The sequence below is a fragment of the Leucoraja erinacea genome, chromosome 7 (genome assembly GCF_028641065.1).
Source record: "Leucoraja erinacea ecotype New England chromosome 7, Leri_hhj_1, whole genome shotgun sequence".
Lineage (NCBI taxonomy): Eukaryota > Metazoa > Chordata > Chondrichthyes > Rajiformes > Rajidae > Leucoraja > Leucoraja erinaceus.
In genome coordinates this window covers 4,252,631-4,270,326 of record NC_073383.1, presented here as the reverse complement: position 1 = coordinate 4,270,326, position 17,696 = coordinate 4,252,631, and the positions used below count along the sequence as shown (strand labels likewise).

The 17,696-nt window shown below is 42.6% G+C and overlaps 1 protein-coding gene across 3 annotated transcripts in view; it reads right to left on the bottom strand.

Annotated features, from left to right (window-relative positions):
* Nucleotides 1-17,696, bottom strand: part of col6a3 (collagen, type VI, alpha 3) — a 246,465-nt gene that overhangs the window by 126,370 nt on the left and 102,399 nt on the right. For 2 of the 3 annotated variants that reach the window (XM_055637668.1, XM_055637670.1), the window contains 3 exons: nucleotides 14,335-14,943; nucleotides 4,992-5,606; nucleotides 559-1,194 (listed from right to left, as the gene is read on the bottom strand). The exons of the other annotated variant lie outside the window; for it this stretch is intronic. In XM_055637668.1, coding sequence (XP_055493643.1) covers nucleotides 559-1,194; nucleotides 4,992-5,606; nucleotides 14,335-14,943 — 1,860 coding nt within the window. The remainder of the gene's footprint in view (nucleotides 1-558; nucleotides 1,195-4,991; nucleotides 5,607-14,334; nucleotides 14,944-17,696) is intronic. 3 annotated transcript variants of the gene reach the window in all.

Here is a 17,696-nt window from a genome sequence, read left to right as displayed (position 1 = left end):
CATCTTTGGAAAGTGGGAGGAAACCGGAGCACCTAGAGAATACCCACATGGTCACAGACAGAACGTACAAACTCCACACAGACCACATCCTAAGCCTGGGTCTCTGGCTCTGTGCGGCAGCATCTCTACTATTGCTGCAGCACTGTGCCGCCCTTACTGCCTGGTTACTCCCACAAGCTTACCTTAAAGGTTAGGGAGAGGATGTCAACTCTACAACTGCTACGACCTATGTACCTATGCCCTAGTGAGACCACACCTGGAATATTGTGTGCAGTTTTGGTCCCCTAATTTGAGGAAGGACATTCTTGCTATTGAGGGAGTGAGGAAAAAGCAGGAATGGGGTACTGATTTTAGATGATCAGCCATGATCATATTGAATGGCGGTGCTGGCTCGAAAGATCGAATGGCCTACTTTCTATGCACATGTTTCTATGTTTCTATGAGAGGGAATGAACAGGCAATGTTTTGGGCTTTGACCTTTCTACAGACTGATCAGATTAATGGGAAGGAATCTGGACTGATGATAAATTGAACAGAAAACAAAACTCAATGCGGTACCTTCAGTGCTTTTGTCCGTATGTTCTTCAGTAATTACCATTGGCTCTTTATGAATTACGGTTGGAGCAGCCAGTGTCGTTAATGATATCATCAATTGTTCCTGTACATCTGGCAGCGAGCTGAATTCCTGCACACTGAAGACCAGACCTGGGTCAATTAACATTTCCTGTAACTCCACTGGATCAGCGTTCTTGGCTGTTATAACAACGCCCAATACATTAGCCCGTTTTAATGCATCTGCTGGGCGTCTTATATCATCTCTTGATCTTCCAGCAGTGATCACCACTAATACCTGAGGAACTCCTTCCTCTTTCCTACTTCCTGCAGATGCAGTGAGGTGATATTGGAGCACATAGTTTAGCGCGGCACCAGTGTTCAGAGATGTCCCACCTCTCAGTCTCAGTCCTTTCACGTGAGACAGAAGTTCATCTTCTGAAGAATAAGTATTCAAGTAGAACTCAGTCTCTGCGTAATTGCTGTACTGCACCAAGCCGACTTGAACGCTGTCTCTCCCAATGTCAAGATTTTCTATGATACTTGTGAGAAAATCACGGATGAACTGATGATTTGTATTCCCAACATTGTTTGATCCATCGATAAGGAACATAATATCTCTCTTGCTTGCTTCGGGTACAACTGGAAGAAACATACAGATTCAGTCCAAGTATAACGGATTAAAATCAATAAAGGTTAGACAAAATTGAGCAGCACTCCCTGCTCCCAAGTAGGAAGGATAAGGAGGCCTGGGGGAGGATTCAGAAAAGGTTTACAAGGATTGGATATTATTACCGAGTTTCATTCAGAGATACAGTGCGGAAATAGGCCCTTCAGCCCACCGAGTCTGTGATCCAGTGATTCCCACACATTTACACACACCAGGGACAATTTTTGTCCCACTAACGTGACTTTTCAGCGAATGTCTTCAACCTTCAAGCTCGAAGGCACTCACCTGAAAAACCTCGAGCTGGATCGACCGTCAGCGATGAAACTGCGAGCTGGATCGACCGTCAGCGCGCGCACACACACACACACACACACACACACACACACACACACACACACACACACACACACACACACACACACACACACACACACACACACACACACACACACACACACACACATCGTAAAGGCGGGGGCCAGGGAAAGCGGGGGAGCGCTGTCTGAAATTCAGACCCGCGATGAACAGGAAGGTAAAAAAAACGACGGCTGGCACAGTTGCGATAAGTCCTTTAGAGAATGCAGGAGGGTGTGGGGGGGGGGGGGGGGGGGGAGAGAAGGTGAGAGAGGGGGGGAGAGAAGGGGAGATAAATTCACATCGATAAAGGTTAACTTGAACTTGAACTTGAAACTATTGAGAGCTTTTGGGGATGTGGAGAAGGTTCGTTTATATTTATTATTATTATTATTATTATTATTGTTATTGTTATTGTTATTGTTATTGTTATTGTTATTGTTATTGTTATTGTTATTGTTATTGTTATTATTATTATTATTATTACTTACATTAGATTGGTCTTGAGAGAAGAAAAATGAGAATACATTTTCAAGTGTGTGAGGAATTTATAAATAAATTAAGGGAAAACCTTACCAAATTAAATGCTAAAGTGATAGTAACTGGGTGGTGGGTGTATTGAACACGCTGCTAGAGGAGGTAGTTGAGGCTGGGACTATCCCAACTTTTAAGAAACAGTTGGACAGGTGCATGGATAGGATAGGTTTGGAGGGATATGGACCAAATGCTGGCAGGTGGAGCTCGTGCAGCTGGGACATGTTGGCCGGTGTGGGCAAGTTGGGCCGAAGGCCCTGATTCCACACTGTATCATTCTATGAGTATGACTTAATGTCTCTACAGCTGAAGATGGCAAATTCCAGGACCTAGCATAACAACTAACTCCGAGAAACGTTATTTACCTGGGTTTGTAGAATACGTTTGATTAGGTGGCACATTAGAAATAATTAGCAACGTGAATAATGTTTGGCATTAAAAATCTATTGGCATAGAGTGATAGCGTGTGGAAACAGGCCCTTCGGCCCAACTTGCCCACACCGGCCAACGTCCCAGCTGGCTGCGCTTGGTCCATATTCCTCCAAACTTGTCCTATTCATGTACCTTAAATGTTGGGATAGTCCCAGCCTCAACTACCTCCTCTGGAAACATGTTCCATACATCCATCACCCTTTGTGCGAAAAAGTTACCCCTCAGATTCCTCTAAAATCTTTTCCCCTTCACCTTGAACCTATGTCCTCTGGTTGTTGATTCCCCTACTCTGGGCACGAGATTCTGTGCATCTACCAAATAGATTCCTCTCATGATTTTATACACCTCTATAAGAGCACCCGTCATCCTCCTACGCTCCAAGGAATAGAGACACAGCCTACTCAACCTCTCCCTATAGCTCAGACCCTCTAGACCTGGCAACACCTTCGTAAATCTTCTCTGAACCCATTCAAGCTTGACAATATTTTTCCTATAACTTGGTGCCCAGAACTGAACACAAAACTCTAAATACTGAATAGTGTTTGGATGCAATGGGTGGTGATAATGGAGAAGTGAGGGAATTTGAAAACTGTGCAACAAAAGATGAGTGGATTTTCTTAGGCAGGTGTGTTGTGACTTTGAGAACAAAGAATAGATAACTATTCTTTATCATCTAATTGAGGGGTAGAACAGTCATTTCTGGACTTGAAACAATGCTGTTGAAGCACAAATTGTTTACCCAATACATTTAATATCATGTATAGGAAAGAAGGGTCTTGACCCAAAATGTTACCCATTCTTTCTCTCCAGAGATGCTGCTTGTCCGGCTGAGTTACTCCAGCATTTTGTGTCTACATTTTAATATGCGTGTCATAATACTGATTTGTTTCTACATTCCCAGCAGTTTCTGCTCATTTGTTTTTCAAAGTAACTTGTGTAAAATCAGTGAGAGCCGGTGTTTCAAAGAGGAATCTCTCAAACTTCTACAGGTGCACAGTAGAGAGCATGCTGACCGGTTGCATCGTGGCTTGGTTCAGCAACTTGAGCGCCCAGGAGCGGAAAAGACTGCAAAACGTTGCAAGCACTGCCCAGTCCATCATCGGCTCTGACCTCCCTACCATCGATGGGATCTATCGCAGTCGCTGCCTCAAAAAGGCTGTCAGCATCATCAAGGACCCACACCATCCTGGCCACACACTCATCTCCCCAGGTAGAAGGTACAGTAGCCTGAAATCTGCAACATCCGGGTCCAGGAATAGCTACTTCCCCACAGCCATCAGGCTATTAAACTCAACTCAAACAAAACTCTGATCATTAATAGCCCATTGCACTTTATCTGTTTATTTATGTGTGTATGTATATATTCAATGGTTTATGGACACATGATCAGGTCAGTTCTGTATTTATTTATGCCTACTCTATTCAGTTGTGCTGAAGCAAAGCAAGATTTTCATGACAATAAACTCTCTTGATTCTTGAATCTTGAAATATACAGTACATTGTGCCTGGCCCCCTATTCAAACTAATAGAGAGCCAAGCACAATTTATTGTTTTGTCCAAAGTTAATGTAATCCCTATTGAATTTTTAATTTAACAGAAACTCCTTATCATATAAATATTCTCATTAGCTGTCAGACGCAACAATATGAATAGAAGAGATGAACTGAGTGTATTTTAGTATTTGATAATTATAGTAAGATGAAATTCAAAAGTAAGTTAGTATGGCTTTATTGTTTATGGATGCTTCAATGTGGATACAATATACATCAAGGAACCAAATGCAGATGCCATGATTTACTTAATTTTTTCCCCCACTAGCCATGTGCACATATCCTAAAATCAGACACTTGCTTAAGCAACAGTTTCTATGCCATAGTTTCCCCAACACATTTAGTTTAGTTTAGTGAGTCTGAAGAAGGGTTTCGACCCGAAACGTTGCCTATTTCCTTCGCTCCATAGATGCTGCCTCTGAAGTTGAGTTTCTCTAGCATTTTTGTCTACCTTTAGTTTAGTTTAGTTTAGTTTAGTTTAGTTTATTGTCACGTCTACTGAGGTACAATGAAAAGCTTTTGTTGTGCGCTAACTATACAGCGGAGAGACAATACATGATTACAATCGAGACATTTACAGTGTATAGATATATGATAAGGGAATAACGTTTAGTGCAAGGTAAAGCCTGCAAGGACCGATCAAGGATAGTCCGAGGGTCACCAAAGAGGTAGATAGTAGTTCAGCAGTGCTCTCTGGTTGTGGTAGGATGATTCAGTTGCCTGATTACAGCTTAATTTAATATCATGTTGGTTTTTCTTGTGATCATCATGACATTACATTTTTCTTGGTTAAAGTGTGCACAATATTGAAAGATTCCCTGGTATTAAAGACGTTTGCTCGCACAAATCTTATACAGAACATTCAGCGCAACAGATTTTTAAAAAATCAAATACGGTACCTTGTTTCGTTGGAGCAGTTGGTTCAGGGATTGCTCTGAGGGCTGGTAGAGTCAACAAAAGTGTTGTCAACTCTTCTTCTATATTTGGTAAAGAAGAGAATGTTTTTGAAGTGAAGACTAGACTGGGATCTACTGCAATGCCTTCCAGCTGTACTGAGTCAGCGTTCTTAACTCCGATTGCAATATTCATTATGGCGGCTCGCTTCATCGTATCTGCAGGTGGCTTTACGTCATCGTTCGATCGCCCACCAGTCAGGATGACCAATATCTGAGGAACACCTTTTTGCTTCCTACTTCCAGCAGAGTTGATGAAATGGTATCTATAAGCATAATCCAACGCTGCGCCTGTATTAATTCTTGTCCCACCTTTCAGCCTCAGTCCTCTTATGTGAGACAACATTTCAGCTTTTGATAGGTAGGAGTTCAGGTAGAATTCAGTCTCTGCATGCGTGCTGTACTGCACCAGACCTACTTGGATTCCGTCACTTCCAACGTTGAGATTTTGAATTATACTTGCAAGAAAATCGCGGACGAAATAAAAATTTGTCTGTCCAATGCTGTTAGATCCGTCGATAAGGAAAACAATATCTCTCTTGTTCTCTTCATCAGGCAAAACTGGAACAATATGCATTATATTCCACAGTACATTTTCATTGTATGTGTACACAGCTATGTAAGTAGCAATTTTCATTTCAATAGCCTGAGTTATTACATCACAGAAAATCCGAAAACAACTTTGAAGAAGAACAATGCTCAGAAATGAGGGTAAACACGTTCGGCCAACTTACTGGATCCCGGCCAAAGGGGTCAACTTTCAGGAAGGATTGGAAGGAGACATGACAAGGAACAAAGAATTCATGAGGAATTTTTGGAAGGAGGGAGCTGAAAGGCACAAACATTGCAAGAGGTGCAACATGATGCAAGAGGAAGAAAACTGATGCCATATAAATGGCACCTAAAACGGAATAACTCAATAAAAACCTTCATGGTTTACGTGCCATTCAAACTTCATCAATAAAACATGGTGGACATGTTACAACATGGACAAAAGGGTTTCATTGGATCATATAGTCAAGGGATGTGTGCTTTTACAACTGGGCCAGCATTTATTTCCATCTAGGGGTGGCACTGTGGCGCAGCAGTAGAGTTGCTGCCTTGCAGCACTCGGGACCTGTGTTTGATCCTGACTACAGGTGCTGTCTGTACAAAGTTTAGTTTATTTTAGTTTAGTTTAGTTTAGTTTAGTTTAGTTTAGTTTAGTTTAGTTTAGTTTAGTTTAGTTTAATTTAGTTTAGCAATACAGCAGGGGAACAGGCCCTTCGGCTCACCAAGTCCACACCGATCCTATCCTACACATACTAGGGACAATTTCCATTCATGCAAAGCCAATTAACCTGCAAACCTGTACGTCTTTGGAATGTGGGAGGAAACCGAATATCTCGGAAAAAACCCACAAGGTCACGGGGAGAACGTGCAAACTCCGTACTGGCAGCACCCGTAGTCGGGATCGAACCCGGGTCTCTGGCGCCGAAAGAACTGTCAGGCAGCAACTGTACTGCTGCGCCACCGTGTCGCTCATTTGTACTTTTGAGTGCATGGATTTCCTCCGAGTGCTCTGGTTTTCTCACACATTTCACAGACGTGCAGGTTTGCAGGTTAATTGGCTTCTGTAAACTGTCCCTAGTGTGTAGGGTAGAACTAGTGTATGGATGATCACTGGTCGGCACAGACTCAAGGTCCTATTTCCACATTGTATCTCTAAACTCAACTAAACTAAACCCTTAATTGCCTCAGGTGAGCGCATTTCAGAGGCCAGGTAAGGAAGTCAAATTTACCTCTCAGGAGGACTTTTAAGAGGCATATGCATGACCACATTCAAGAAAACTGCTAATACTGGAATTCTGAAATTAAAACTGAAAAGGCGGGAACATCGGACAGTTTTCAACCTTAAAAATTAACTTGATTTCTCTTCCCAAGGATGCTGTTTGACTTGTGAGTGTTCCCAGCGTTTTCTGTTTGGTTTGATAATTTGATATCTACTATGACCACCACTTAAAAAATATATTTCCTTTCATTTATTTCCCATTTTTAATTCAAATTTCCCACCTGCAATGTTGGGAATTTGTACCCTAGTATTCAGTTTTATACAAGAATGTAAGTTGTTTGCTCCTATTATAGAAACATAGAAAATAAGTGCAGGAGTAGCCATTTGGCCCTTCGAGCCAGCACCACCCTTCAATATGATCATGGCTGATCATCCAGAATCAGTACCCCGTTACTGCTTACTCCTCATATCCCTTGATTCCATTAGCCCCAAGAGCTATAGCTAACTCTCTCTTGAATACATCTAGGGACCCACACCCCATTTTTGATAGATTGGAGCAAAGGAGAGGGATGTATAGTTATTGAATGGTTGTGTTCAGACCAAGTCTTATTTGTAAGGAAAATCACAGAAGGTATTGCAGGATTGTGGAAAGCTTTGAAGACAAGAATGTGGACCTTAGGTGTGCCGGTGAAGGCAAAGAAAACAAATGAAAAATAAAAGACTGAAGGCTCTGGATGAGCCCAAGTCTTTGCATTGTGCAGTTTGTGATCTCTACTGAAAGCACTGACTATGATAGTGAAAACAATTCAGTTGTACAAAATGTTGATGAGGCTACCTTTGAAGAATTATGTTCAGTTTTGACTAATGTGCTGTAGGAAGTAACTCATTAAGCTGGAAGGAGTGTAGAGAAGATTTACAAAGATGTTGCCAAGACTTGAGGACCTGAACTATATGGAGAGGGAGGGCAGGCAAAGACTGTATTCCTTGGGGTACAGGAGGCTGTCGGGTGATTTTATAGAGTAATGCAGAATTAACCCAAAGCAGGGGAATCAAGAACCATAGAAAAGAGGTGGAAGATGAGGGGTGGGTAAATTCAGAACTTGAGGGGCAACTTTTTCACTCAGAGTGATGGGTATATGGAACAGGCACCTAGAGGAGGTCGGTGAGACTGGTACCAGGGCAGCATGTAAAAGACACGTGCACAGATACATAGATTGAAAAGGTTGAGAGCAATATGTGCCAAAACATGGGCAAATGGAACCATCTTAGATGGGGCATCTTGGCTGGCAAGGATGAGTTGGGCCAAAGGCCTGTTTATGTGCTGTATTACTCCGTCGTTCTTTTAATCATTTGGCAAAGGAAGAAGCAAACCTATAATAAACTGCGTGCCAATATATTTTCAAAGTCGGTCTGTTTTAACCAAAGTATTAAGATTGATCTATTAAATCAACAAAGAATATTTCTAAGTTTCATCAAAATATTAGATACTTTTTAAGCCATATGTCAACATGACTTAATTCTGAATACAAATTCATTAAATTCATTAAATGTAACAGTTATATTGAGAAAGTCCCAGTATTGACGTAGCACCTTCTGACATGCTCCAGATATTCCTACAGGTTTCAAAACCAGCAAGTTACTAATTAGCATCCAGTTTGGGGCAGTTTCATTGAACATGGCAGCCAAGTTAGACTGTCAGAGGTTACAGAGCAGAAAATGGTATGATGACAAATTAGCCTTTTTTACTGTGGCTTTCATTGAAACAGAAATATTGGGTGGGATGGTTGGGAAATTTCCCTGTCTCATGTGAGAAGGTATCATTAAATTTTTCATGTAATAAAAAGGAGCTGGTTTATACTAAAGATAGACACAAAATGCTGGAGTAACTCAGCTGGTCAAGCAGTATTTCTGGATTTGCTCAAGAAGGGTCCTGACCCGAAACTGTCACCCATCCATTTTCTCCAGAGAAAAGATTTGATTGCCCACTTGAACTGGCAGTCTCAATCTTGGTTTCAGATTTACTACACACAAATAATTATCTGCTCATACTCTAGAAGTTTTGGTTAGGTGTAACCGGTGCTATTTTAGGATGAACAGATTCCCCGGGAATGAACTGGCGAGGGAGCATTAGCGAGGTTAGAAGCTGTTATCGTTTGGAGGACATTCAGGAAGATAAGTGGGCAAAGTCAATGTACTATGTAAAAGGCAAATTATGTTTGCATTGTTTATAGGAGTTCTGTCGAGCAGTAACCACTGGTCAAGAATAAGAAGGATGCATGGGACAGGTTTAGGCAGCTGGGATCAAGTGTATCCCTGGAAGAGTTTTGGGAACTAAGGAGCAAACTAAAAAAGAAAATCAGAAGGGCAAAAAGGGGCCTGCAGAATGCTCTGAGAGATAGCATTAAGGACAATCCTAAGAGGGGGAAAACGGTAATGAGAGAGAGAGTTGGACCCCTCGGGAACGAAAGTGATCACCTCTGTGTTGGGCCACGGGAGATGGGCAAGGTCCCCAATGAGTATTTTTCCTCAGCATTTATCGAAGAGAAAGACAGGAGGATGGAAGAACTTGGGGCAGTCAATGGAAGCGTCTTGAGAGTAGTCAGTGTTTCCGTCGAAGAGGTGCTGAAAGTATATCGTGTATGAAAGTAGACAAACCTCCTGGGCCTGATCAGATATATCCGAGGACAATGTGGGAAACTAGAGAGGAAATTGCGGGAGCCCTGGTTGAAATTTACGAGTCGTTCTTAAATACAGGAGAGGTGCCGGAAGACTGGAGGGTGGCAAATGTTGTGCCTCAATTCAAGAAGGGCTGCAGGGAAAAGGCTGGGAACTATAGGCCGGTGAGCCTAACATCTGTAGTTGGTAATTTACTAGAGAGTATTCTGAGGGATAGGATATACATGCATTTAGATGGACAAGGGCTGATTAGGGAAGTCAGAATGGTTTGTACATGAGAGGTCATGTCTCACAAATCTGATTGAGCGTTTTGAAGACGTGATCAAAAAGGTTGATGAGGGCAGAGCTATAGATGTTGTACAGATTGACTTCAGCAAAACATTCGACAAGATTCCACTTGCTAGGCTGTTCTGGAAGATTAGATTGCATCAGATCCAAGGAGAGATAGCTGAATGGATAGAAAATTGGCTTTATGGAAGGAAGCAGAGGGTGATGGTGGAAGGTTGCTTCTCAGACTGAATGCCTGTGACTAGTGGTGTGCCTCAAGGATCAGTGCTGGGCCCGTCACTGTTTGTCATCTACATCAATGATTTGGATGAGAACATACAAGGCAAGATTAGCAAGTTTGCTGATGATACAAAAGTGGGCGGTTTTGCAAATAGTGAAGGTGGTTGTGAAAAATTGCAGAAGGATCTTGATCAGTTCGCCAGGTGGGCGGAGGAATGGTTGATGGAATTTAATACAGAGAAATTTGAGGTGTTGCATTTTAGGAGGTCTAATATGGGCAGGACCTACACGATGAATAGCAGGGGTATGGGGAGTGTTGTAGAGCAGAGGGAAAGTGCAAGTACAATGTTCCTTGAAGTTGGAGTTGCAGGTATAGCTGGTGGTCCAAAAAAGCTTTTGGCATGTTGGCCTTCATCAGGCAGAATATTGAGTATAAAAGTTGGAAGGTCATGTTGCAATTGTATTAGACATTGGTGAGGGCTGCAGGCATAGGCCATTCGGCCCTTCGACCCAGCACCACCATTCAATACGATCATGGTTGATCATCTAAAATCAGTACCCCATTCTTGTTTTTTTCCCATATCCCTTGATTCCTATAGCCCTAAGAGCTGAATCTAACACTGAAAACATCCAGTGAATTGGCCTCCACTGCCTTCTGTGAGAGATAATTCCACAGATTCACAACTCTCTGGGTGGAAAGGTTTTTCCTCATCTCAGTCCTAAATGGTCTACCCCTTATTCTTAAACTGTGACCCCTGGGTCTAGACCCCCCCAACATCGGGAATTTTTTCCTGCATCTAGCCTGTCCAATCCCTTAAGAATTTTATATGTTTCTATAAGATTGCCTCTCATCCTTCTAAATTCCAGTGCATACAAGTCCAGTCGACCAATTCTTTCAACATATGTCTGTCACGCTATCACAGGTGAACCTACGCTGCACTCTCTCAATAGCAATAATGTCCTTCCTCAAATTAGCACACAATACTCCAGGTGCAGTCTCACCAAGGCCCGGTACAACCGCAGTAGAACCTCCTTGCTCCTAAACTCAAATCCTCACACGATGGAGGCCAACATGCCATTAGCTTTCTTCACTGCCTGCTGTACTGCATGTTTACTTTCAGTGACTGATGTACAAGGACACTCTGGTCTTGTTGCACCTCCCGTTTTCCTAATCTGACACCATTCAGATAATAATCTGCAATCCTGTTCTTGCCACCAAGGTGGATAACGTCACATTTATCCACATTACATTGCATCTGCCATGCATCTGCCCACTCACCCAACCTATCCAAGTCACCCTGCAGCCTCATAGCATCCTTATCGCAGCTCACACTGCCACCCAGCTTTGTGTCATCCGCAAACTTAGAGATGTCACATTTAATTCCCTCATCTAAATTAATATAGATGAGTTAATATTTATTGTAAATATCTGGGGTTCCAGCACCGAGCCTTGCGGCACCCCACTTGTGACTTCCTGTCATTCTGAAAAGGACCTGTTAATTCCTATTGTTTGCTTCCTGTCTGCGAACCAGTTCTCTATCCATGTGAACACCCTACCCCCAATACAATGTGTTCTAATTTTGCACAGTAATCTCTTGTGTGGGACCTTGTCAAAGGCTTTTTGAAAGTCCAGATACACGACATCCACTGGCTCTCCCTTATCCATTCTACTTGTTACATCCTCAAAAAATTCCAAAAGATTCGTCAAGCATGATTTCCCCTTCATAAGTCCATGCTGACGTTGACAGATCCTGTCACTGCTATCCAAATGCGCTGCTATATCATCTTTAACAATCGACTAAAGCATCTTCCCCACTACAGATGTAAGACTAACTGGTCTATAATTCCCTGTTTTCTCTCTCCCTCCTTTCTTAAAAAGTGTGGTTACATTGGATACCCTCCAGTCTACAGGAACTGATCCAGAGTTGAGAGAACATTGGAAAATGAACACCAATGCATCCACAATTTCTAGGGCCACCTCCTTGAGTACCCTGGGATGCAGACCATTAGGCCCTGGGGATTTATCAGCCTTCATTCCCAACAATTTACCTAACACCATTTCCTGACTAATATGGATTCCTTTCAGTTCCTCCCTCCCACTAGATGCTCAGTCACCTGGTATTTCTGGGAGATTGCTTGTGTCTTCCTTAGTGAAGCCTGAACCAAAGTATTTGTTTAACTGTTCTGCCATTTCTTTGTTTCCCCATTATAAATTCACCTGTCTCTGATTGTAAGAGACCTACATTTGTCTTCACTAATCGTTTCCCTTTAACAGATCTAAAAAAGCTTTTAGAGTCAGTTTATATATTCCCTGCAAGCTTTCTTTCATGCTCTTCCCCCCCTCTTTATTTAACCCCTTTGTCCTCCTCTGTTGAGTTCTAAATTTCTCCCAGTCCTCCAGTTTGTTGCTTCCTCTGCACGCTATCATGCATGGGGCCCATTGTACCGCTTCCAGCATCAATTTGTAGACTCCCATCTATGGCAGCTTTAAGTATGTTTGGCCATGGGAGAAGGGAGATAAGAAAAGTTTGTGGGAGGGCAGAAATAAGATTGAAGTGCAGTCGTGAGAAGATCAGGATGGAGAAGACATGAGCTTATGGCTCAGACCTGGAGAGATAATATATTTAATCAAAGGGATTGAAGAAAGGACAACACAAAAAAATCAGCTTGGTTTGGGAGAGGAATACTAAACGTGGGATTGGAGTGAAATTGCGCAAGAATAGGAACAGGATGAGAGGGGGAGAGGACAGAGATTAAGAATGGGGAGGACAGGGATAGAGACAGGACAGGGACAGAGTATGAATCAAAGAGGAAAAAGAGGTGAATTGGATTTGGGGAAGAAAGAGAACAAGGAGGAGGAACAAACACAGGATTGGGGTTGCGGGAGCAGAGGACAGGGAATCATGTTTGGTGGAAAGGACAATGGAATGGACATGGGGGGAAGAGTTCAGGCATCATAGTTGAGTTTGGAAAGGAGGGAGGATCAAAGAGTCCCTATCCTCCAGTAGAACGAAAAATCACCTCTTCTCTGTCTTAAATAAAATGGTTAAAAGGCCTGATATCGGCTGGAGAATGAAAGGTTGGATGAAAGAAAGGAAAGATAAGGAAAGGTTAAGAATAAAGGGCCTGTCCCACTTTCACGACCTAACTCACGACCTCTGCCGAGTTTGCCCCCGGCTCATACTCGCAGTATGGTCGTCATGAGATCGTAGGAGGTCGTAGGTAGGTCGTGATGCTAATCGTAGGTACTCGTGGCATCAAGTAGGTCGGGGCGTTTTTTCAACGATGGAAAATGTCCACGAGGAAAAAAGGTTGTGAAAAAAGGCCCTTAAGGAGGCTGAGGTGTAAGGGAGAAGACAGAAGAGTTTCGACATTGCAAATTGCTCACCATGCATTATTGCACATTCAACGCAACCAGATTGGCATCAGGCATCACACTCTTGACAGTGGTGCCTTCACATTTGTAGTGCCATGAGTTATTGATAGATGCAGAACATGCTTAAATTGTGGGAGTTTGCATATGCTGTAGTTATATTCACATTTCTTTTGTAATAACTGTGTCTATAAGCAATCATTGAAATAGAGGGTGTTCAATCTATCTATCTCCCATTGTATCTATCACCCGCAGAACCTGGTAACCTTTAGTCAGAAGGCTGTGGAGGCCAAATCACTGGATATTTTTAAAGCAGAGATAGATAGATTCATAATTAGTACGAGTGTCAGGGGTTACGGGTTGAAGGCAGGAGAATGGCGGGCGGAGAGAAAGATAGATCAGCCATGATTGAATGGCGGAGTAGACCTGATGGGCTGAATGGCCTAATTCTGCTCCTATCACCTCTGACATCCTTTCCTGACTATTGTGTTTGTAAGGTTCTCCCACCCTGTGGAACACCAAATTTGGTTTAGGTAAATGGGAGTTGAGTTATTTGTTTTATGCCTTTCCGGAGTCAATTTCGGAAGAAAATGGCCATATACACAACTGAACAGTCACCACCTGTAAAGTTCTTTCATTTGTAACTCCTGGCTACTTTTTTCTCTGAGATCACTTGAATACAGCTTCAGTTGTAATGATAAGGGAAGACATTAAGGATAAACTTGATGCAAGGAGTGCATTTTGCACATCGAGTACACTCCCCTTGTTGGTCCATTCATTTTAATTTTATATGCATATAATGTGATACAATCAGCCACGGCAAGAGCAACTCACATGATTATTATTGCTGATGGTACCAATTAGCTATTGATTAATTAGTTTTGATGCAGAATGTAAGTTAGAATTCTACAGGTGTGACAACAAGTACAATAGCACTGTGTACAACAGAAAGTTTGAAGTACCTTGTTTGCTCGGAACGGTTGGACTTTCGGTAGGGACTTGAGAGACAGTCAGCGTAGCCATTGGTGTCATCACTTGTTCAATCACATGTGGCAAAGAGCGAAATTCCGCCACGCTGAAGAGCAAACTGGGGTCACTGGCCACCTCCGTTAGCTGCTCTGTGTCTGCGTTCCCAGTTCGTACGGCAAAGATCGTTATAACAGCTTGCTTCAGCGCATCGGCAGATGGTTTGATATGGTCTCTGGATCTCCCAGCAGTGATGAGTATCAATAACTGGGGAACACCCTTGCCCTTCCTGCTACCTGAAGATTTGGTGAAGTGGTTTCTAAGGACATAATCCAATGCTGCCCCAGTGTTCAATGTTGTTCCTCCTCTTAATTGAAACCCTTCCACGTGTGACGTGATCTCATCTTCTGAAGAGTAGGTGTTCAGGTAGAACTCAGTCTCTGCATAATTGCTGTACTGTACCAGACCAATCTGAACTCTGTCACTTCCAATGTCGAGGTTCTCGATTATGCTGGTGAGAAACTCGCGGACAAACTGAACGTTTGTGGCCCCAACGTTATCCGATCCATCGATAAGGAACACTATATCTCTCTTGTTTGCACCAGCTGGAATAAAGACACAATATCATTTATTGCGGGCAGTGTACAAGCAGTAGAGATGACAACAAGCCTTGGTCAATATTTCCACAAAAGTAGAAGACGTTCCACTGTCATCACAATCAACAATGCAATCACAAACTTCACTCATTTTCCAATGCGTCCTCTCCAAATAACTTACTCACCGCAAACAGGAAAATCATGCATGAATCAGCATCATTGTGCAATGCGATAGGACTTAATCATAGTTTAAATGGGGTCAAGGAAAGAGCATTCATGTTGCAGCCCTGTTTCCACCAATCTTTCCATCGCTACGCACAAGAAGCACAAGGCAGACACCATTGTATGCAGATGCCGAGAAGACTTCTAATCTCGTGTGTGGTCTCGCTAAGAAGAAGATAGTTTAAGTACTCTTTCCATTTTTCTTTCCATTTATGGGCATTCTCTTTCTTTCCTTTAATGGACATTCCTCTTTCCATTAATGGACATTCTTTGCAATCCTTGTGTCCAACAGAATGGCCCCAACAGGATTGGGCTGTTGCTGATGAGGTGCTGAGACCTCATTCTCCGATATGCTTTGATAGATGACAAAGCTGGAAGTCGGGCTTTGCCAATTTAAAAGCTAAATATAGTTTATCAGGTTTCTGACAAAATAAAAGTGGCATTTAAAAATGATTGGCCCACCGAGTCCACACCGACCAGCGATCCCCGCACACCAGCATGATCCTACACACACCAGGGACAATTTGCACTTATACCAAGCCAATTAACCTACAAACCTATATGTCTTTGTAGTGTGGGAGGTTTAAAAATGATTGGCATTCAAATAACAAATTAAAGTGGTAAAAAAAAAATGTAAGCATTGAAAAGCAAAATGTTAATTTAAAACATATAAATAATGACAGACAATAAACTAATGCAAAATATATATTTGAAAAACTTGCCCTCCTAATCTGCAAATTTTTGATCCTCAATGAATTCCATAGGATCTCACAATCATTGCAACTCTTGTCTCTCCAGCTAGATTCCACACAATGTCATCTATCAAATCCAGGCAGCTTGAAAGCACTTTGGCAGAAGGCCCCAAGACCCATGCCCATTCCACACGAGTGTGGCGGCTATTACAAATGGACGTGCTGCAAAGCTCAGCTATGTATATTTTTAAATCAAAGACTTAAAAACATGCCTGTCTGAATGCAAACATCGATGTTGATCTGACATCTACATCCTGTCTATTGTGTTAACCCATAGTTACTCTGATATGATTGGCAGTCTGTCTTTTTTTTCATCTTTTTTTAATTTTTAGAGTGTGTTAAGTTTATGTAAATGTTATCCAGTTTGTTTTATGTGGGGGCAGGGGGTGGGGGTTGGGGGAAACTTTATTTCAGTTTCTTACCTTGCCGGAGATGCGATTATTTTCCGGATCGCATCTCCGGTCAATCTGCGGCCTACCATCGATGGAGTTGGAGGCCTCCTCAGACTGACCTTGAGCCCTGCCGTGGGGCATAGACTTAACATCGGAGTCAATCCCTTGACTGGGGTTTTACATCGGGAGCTCGCAGTCACACGAGAGGCCGTGGATGTCAGGAGCTCCAATGACGCAAAGGTTTCATCAGTCCCGACCGGGGTCCGATCGCCGGCGCGGGGGAGCTGACATCCCCCCGATGCAGGAGCTGATCACCCCGATGCGGAGGGCCCAAATGCCGCCGGCTATGGTGGTCAAGATTGTCCCGTCAACGGAAGGCTCGAAGTCCCCGACCACGAGAGAACAATGAATGGAACAGATTTGAACTTTTTTTTAGCCTTCCATCATAGAGGAATGTGGAGGAGTCACTGTGGTGGATGTTTATATTAAAATGTGTTTTGTGTGTTCCGTTGCTTTTTATTTGTGTGACTGACTTGGCAAATGAAATTCCTCCTATGTTGCAAAACATACATGGCTTATAAAGTATTATTGTGATTGTGATTGTGATTGATATGATGAATTTCACAGCTAACATTGATTCTTATCTTGGAATTTCTAATCATTTCTAATTCTACCTTGGAATTTCTAACATCTACATCTTGGAAAATATGACTTCCTGAAACAGCAGGATTGGCAGAATATTACACTTTTCATAAGTTCAAGAGGTGCAGAATTAAGCTGAACTACTCCGCCATTCAATCATGGCCGATCTATCTTCCCTTTCAACCCCATTCTCCTGCCCATAACCTTTGTCACCCATACTAATCAAGAATCTGTGAATCGCCACTTTAAAAATACCCAATGACTTGGCATCCACAGCCGTCTATGGCAATGAATTCCACAGATTCACCACCCTCTGATGAAAGAAATTCCTCCTCATCCCCTTTATAAAAGTATGTCCTTTTATTCTGAAGCTATGACCTCTGGTTCTAGACTCTCCCACTAGTGGAAACACCCTCTCCACATCCACTCATCCAGGCCCTTCCTTATTCGATAAGATTTAATAAGGTGCCCTCTCATCCTTCTAATCCCCAGCGTGTACAGGCCCTGTCCTGCTAAACGCTCATCATACAATAACCAAATCATCCATGAGATAATTCTCGGAAACCTCCTCTGGACCCTCTCCAATGCCAGCACTGCCCTCCTCAGATATAGGGCCTAAAACTGCTCACAATACTCCAAATGCGATCTGACCAGTGCCTCAGTATTACAATACGTGCTAACATTGCCTCTGCATTCTTAATTACTGATTCAACTTGCAAATTAGCCTTTTGGGAATCCTCCTTATTATATCTGA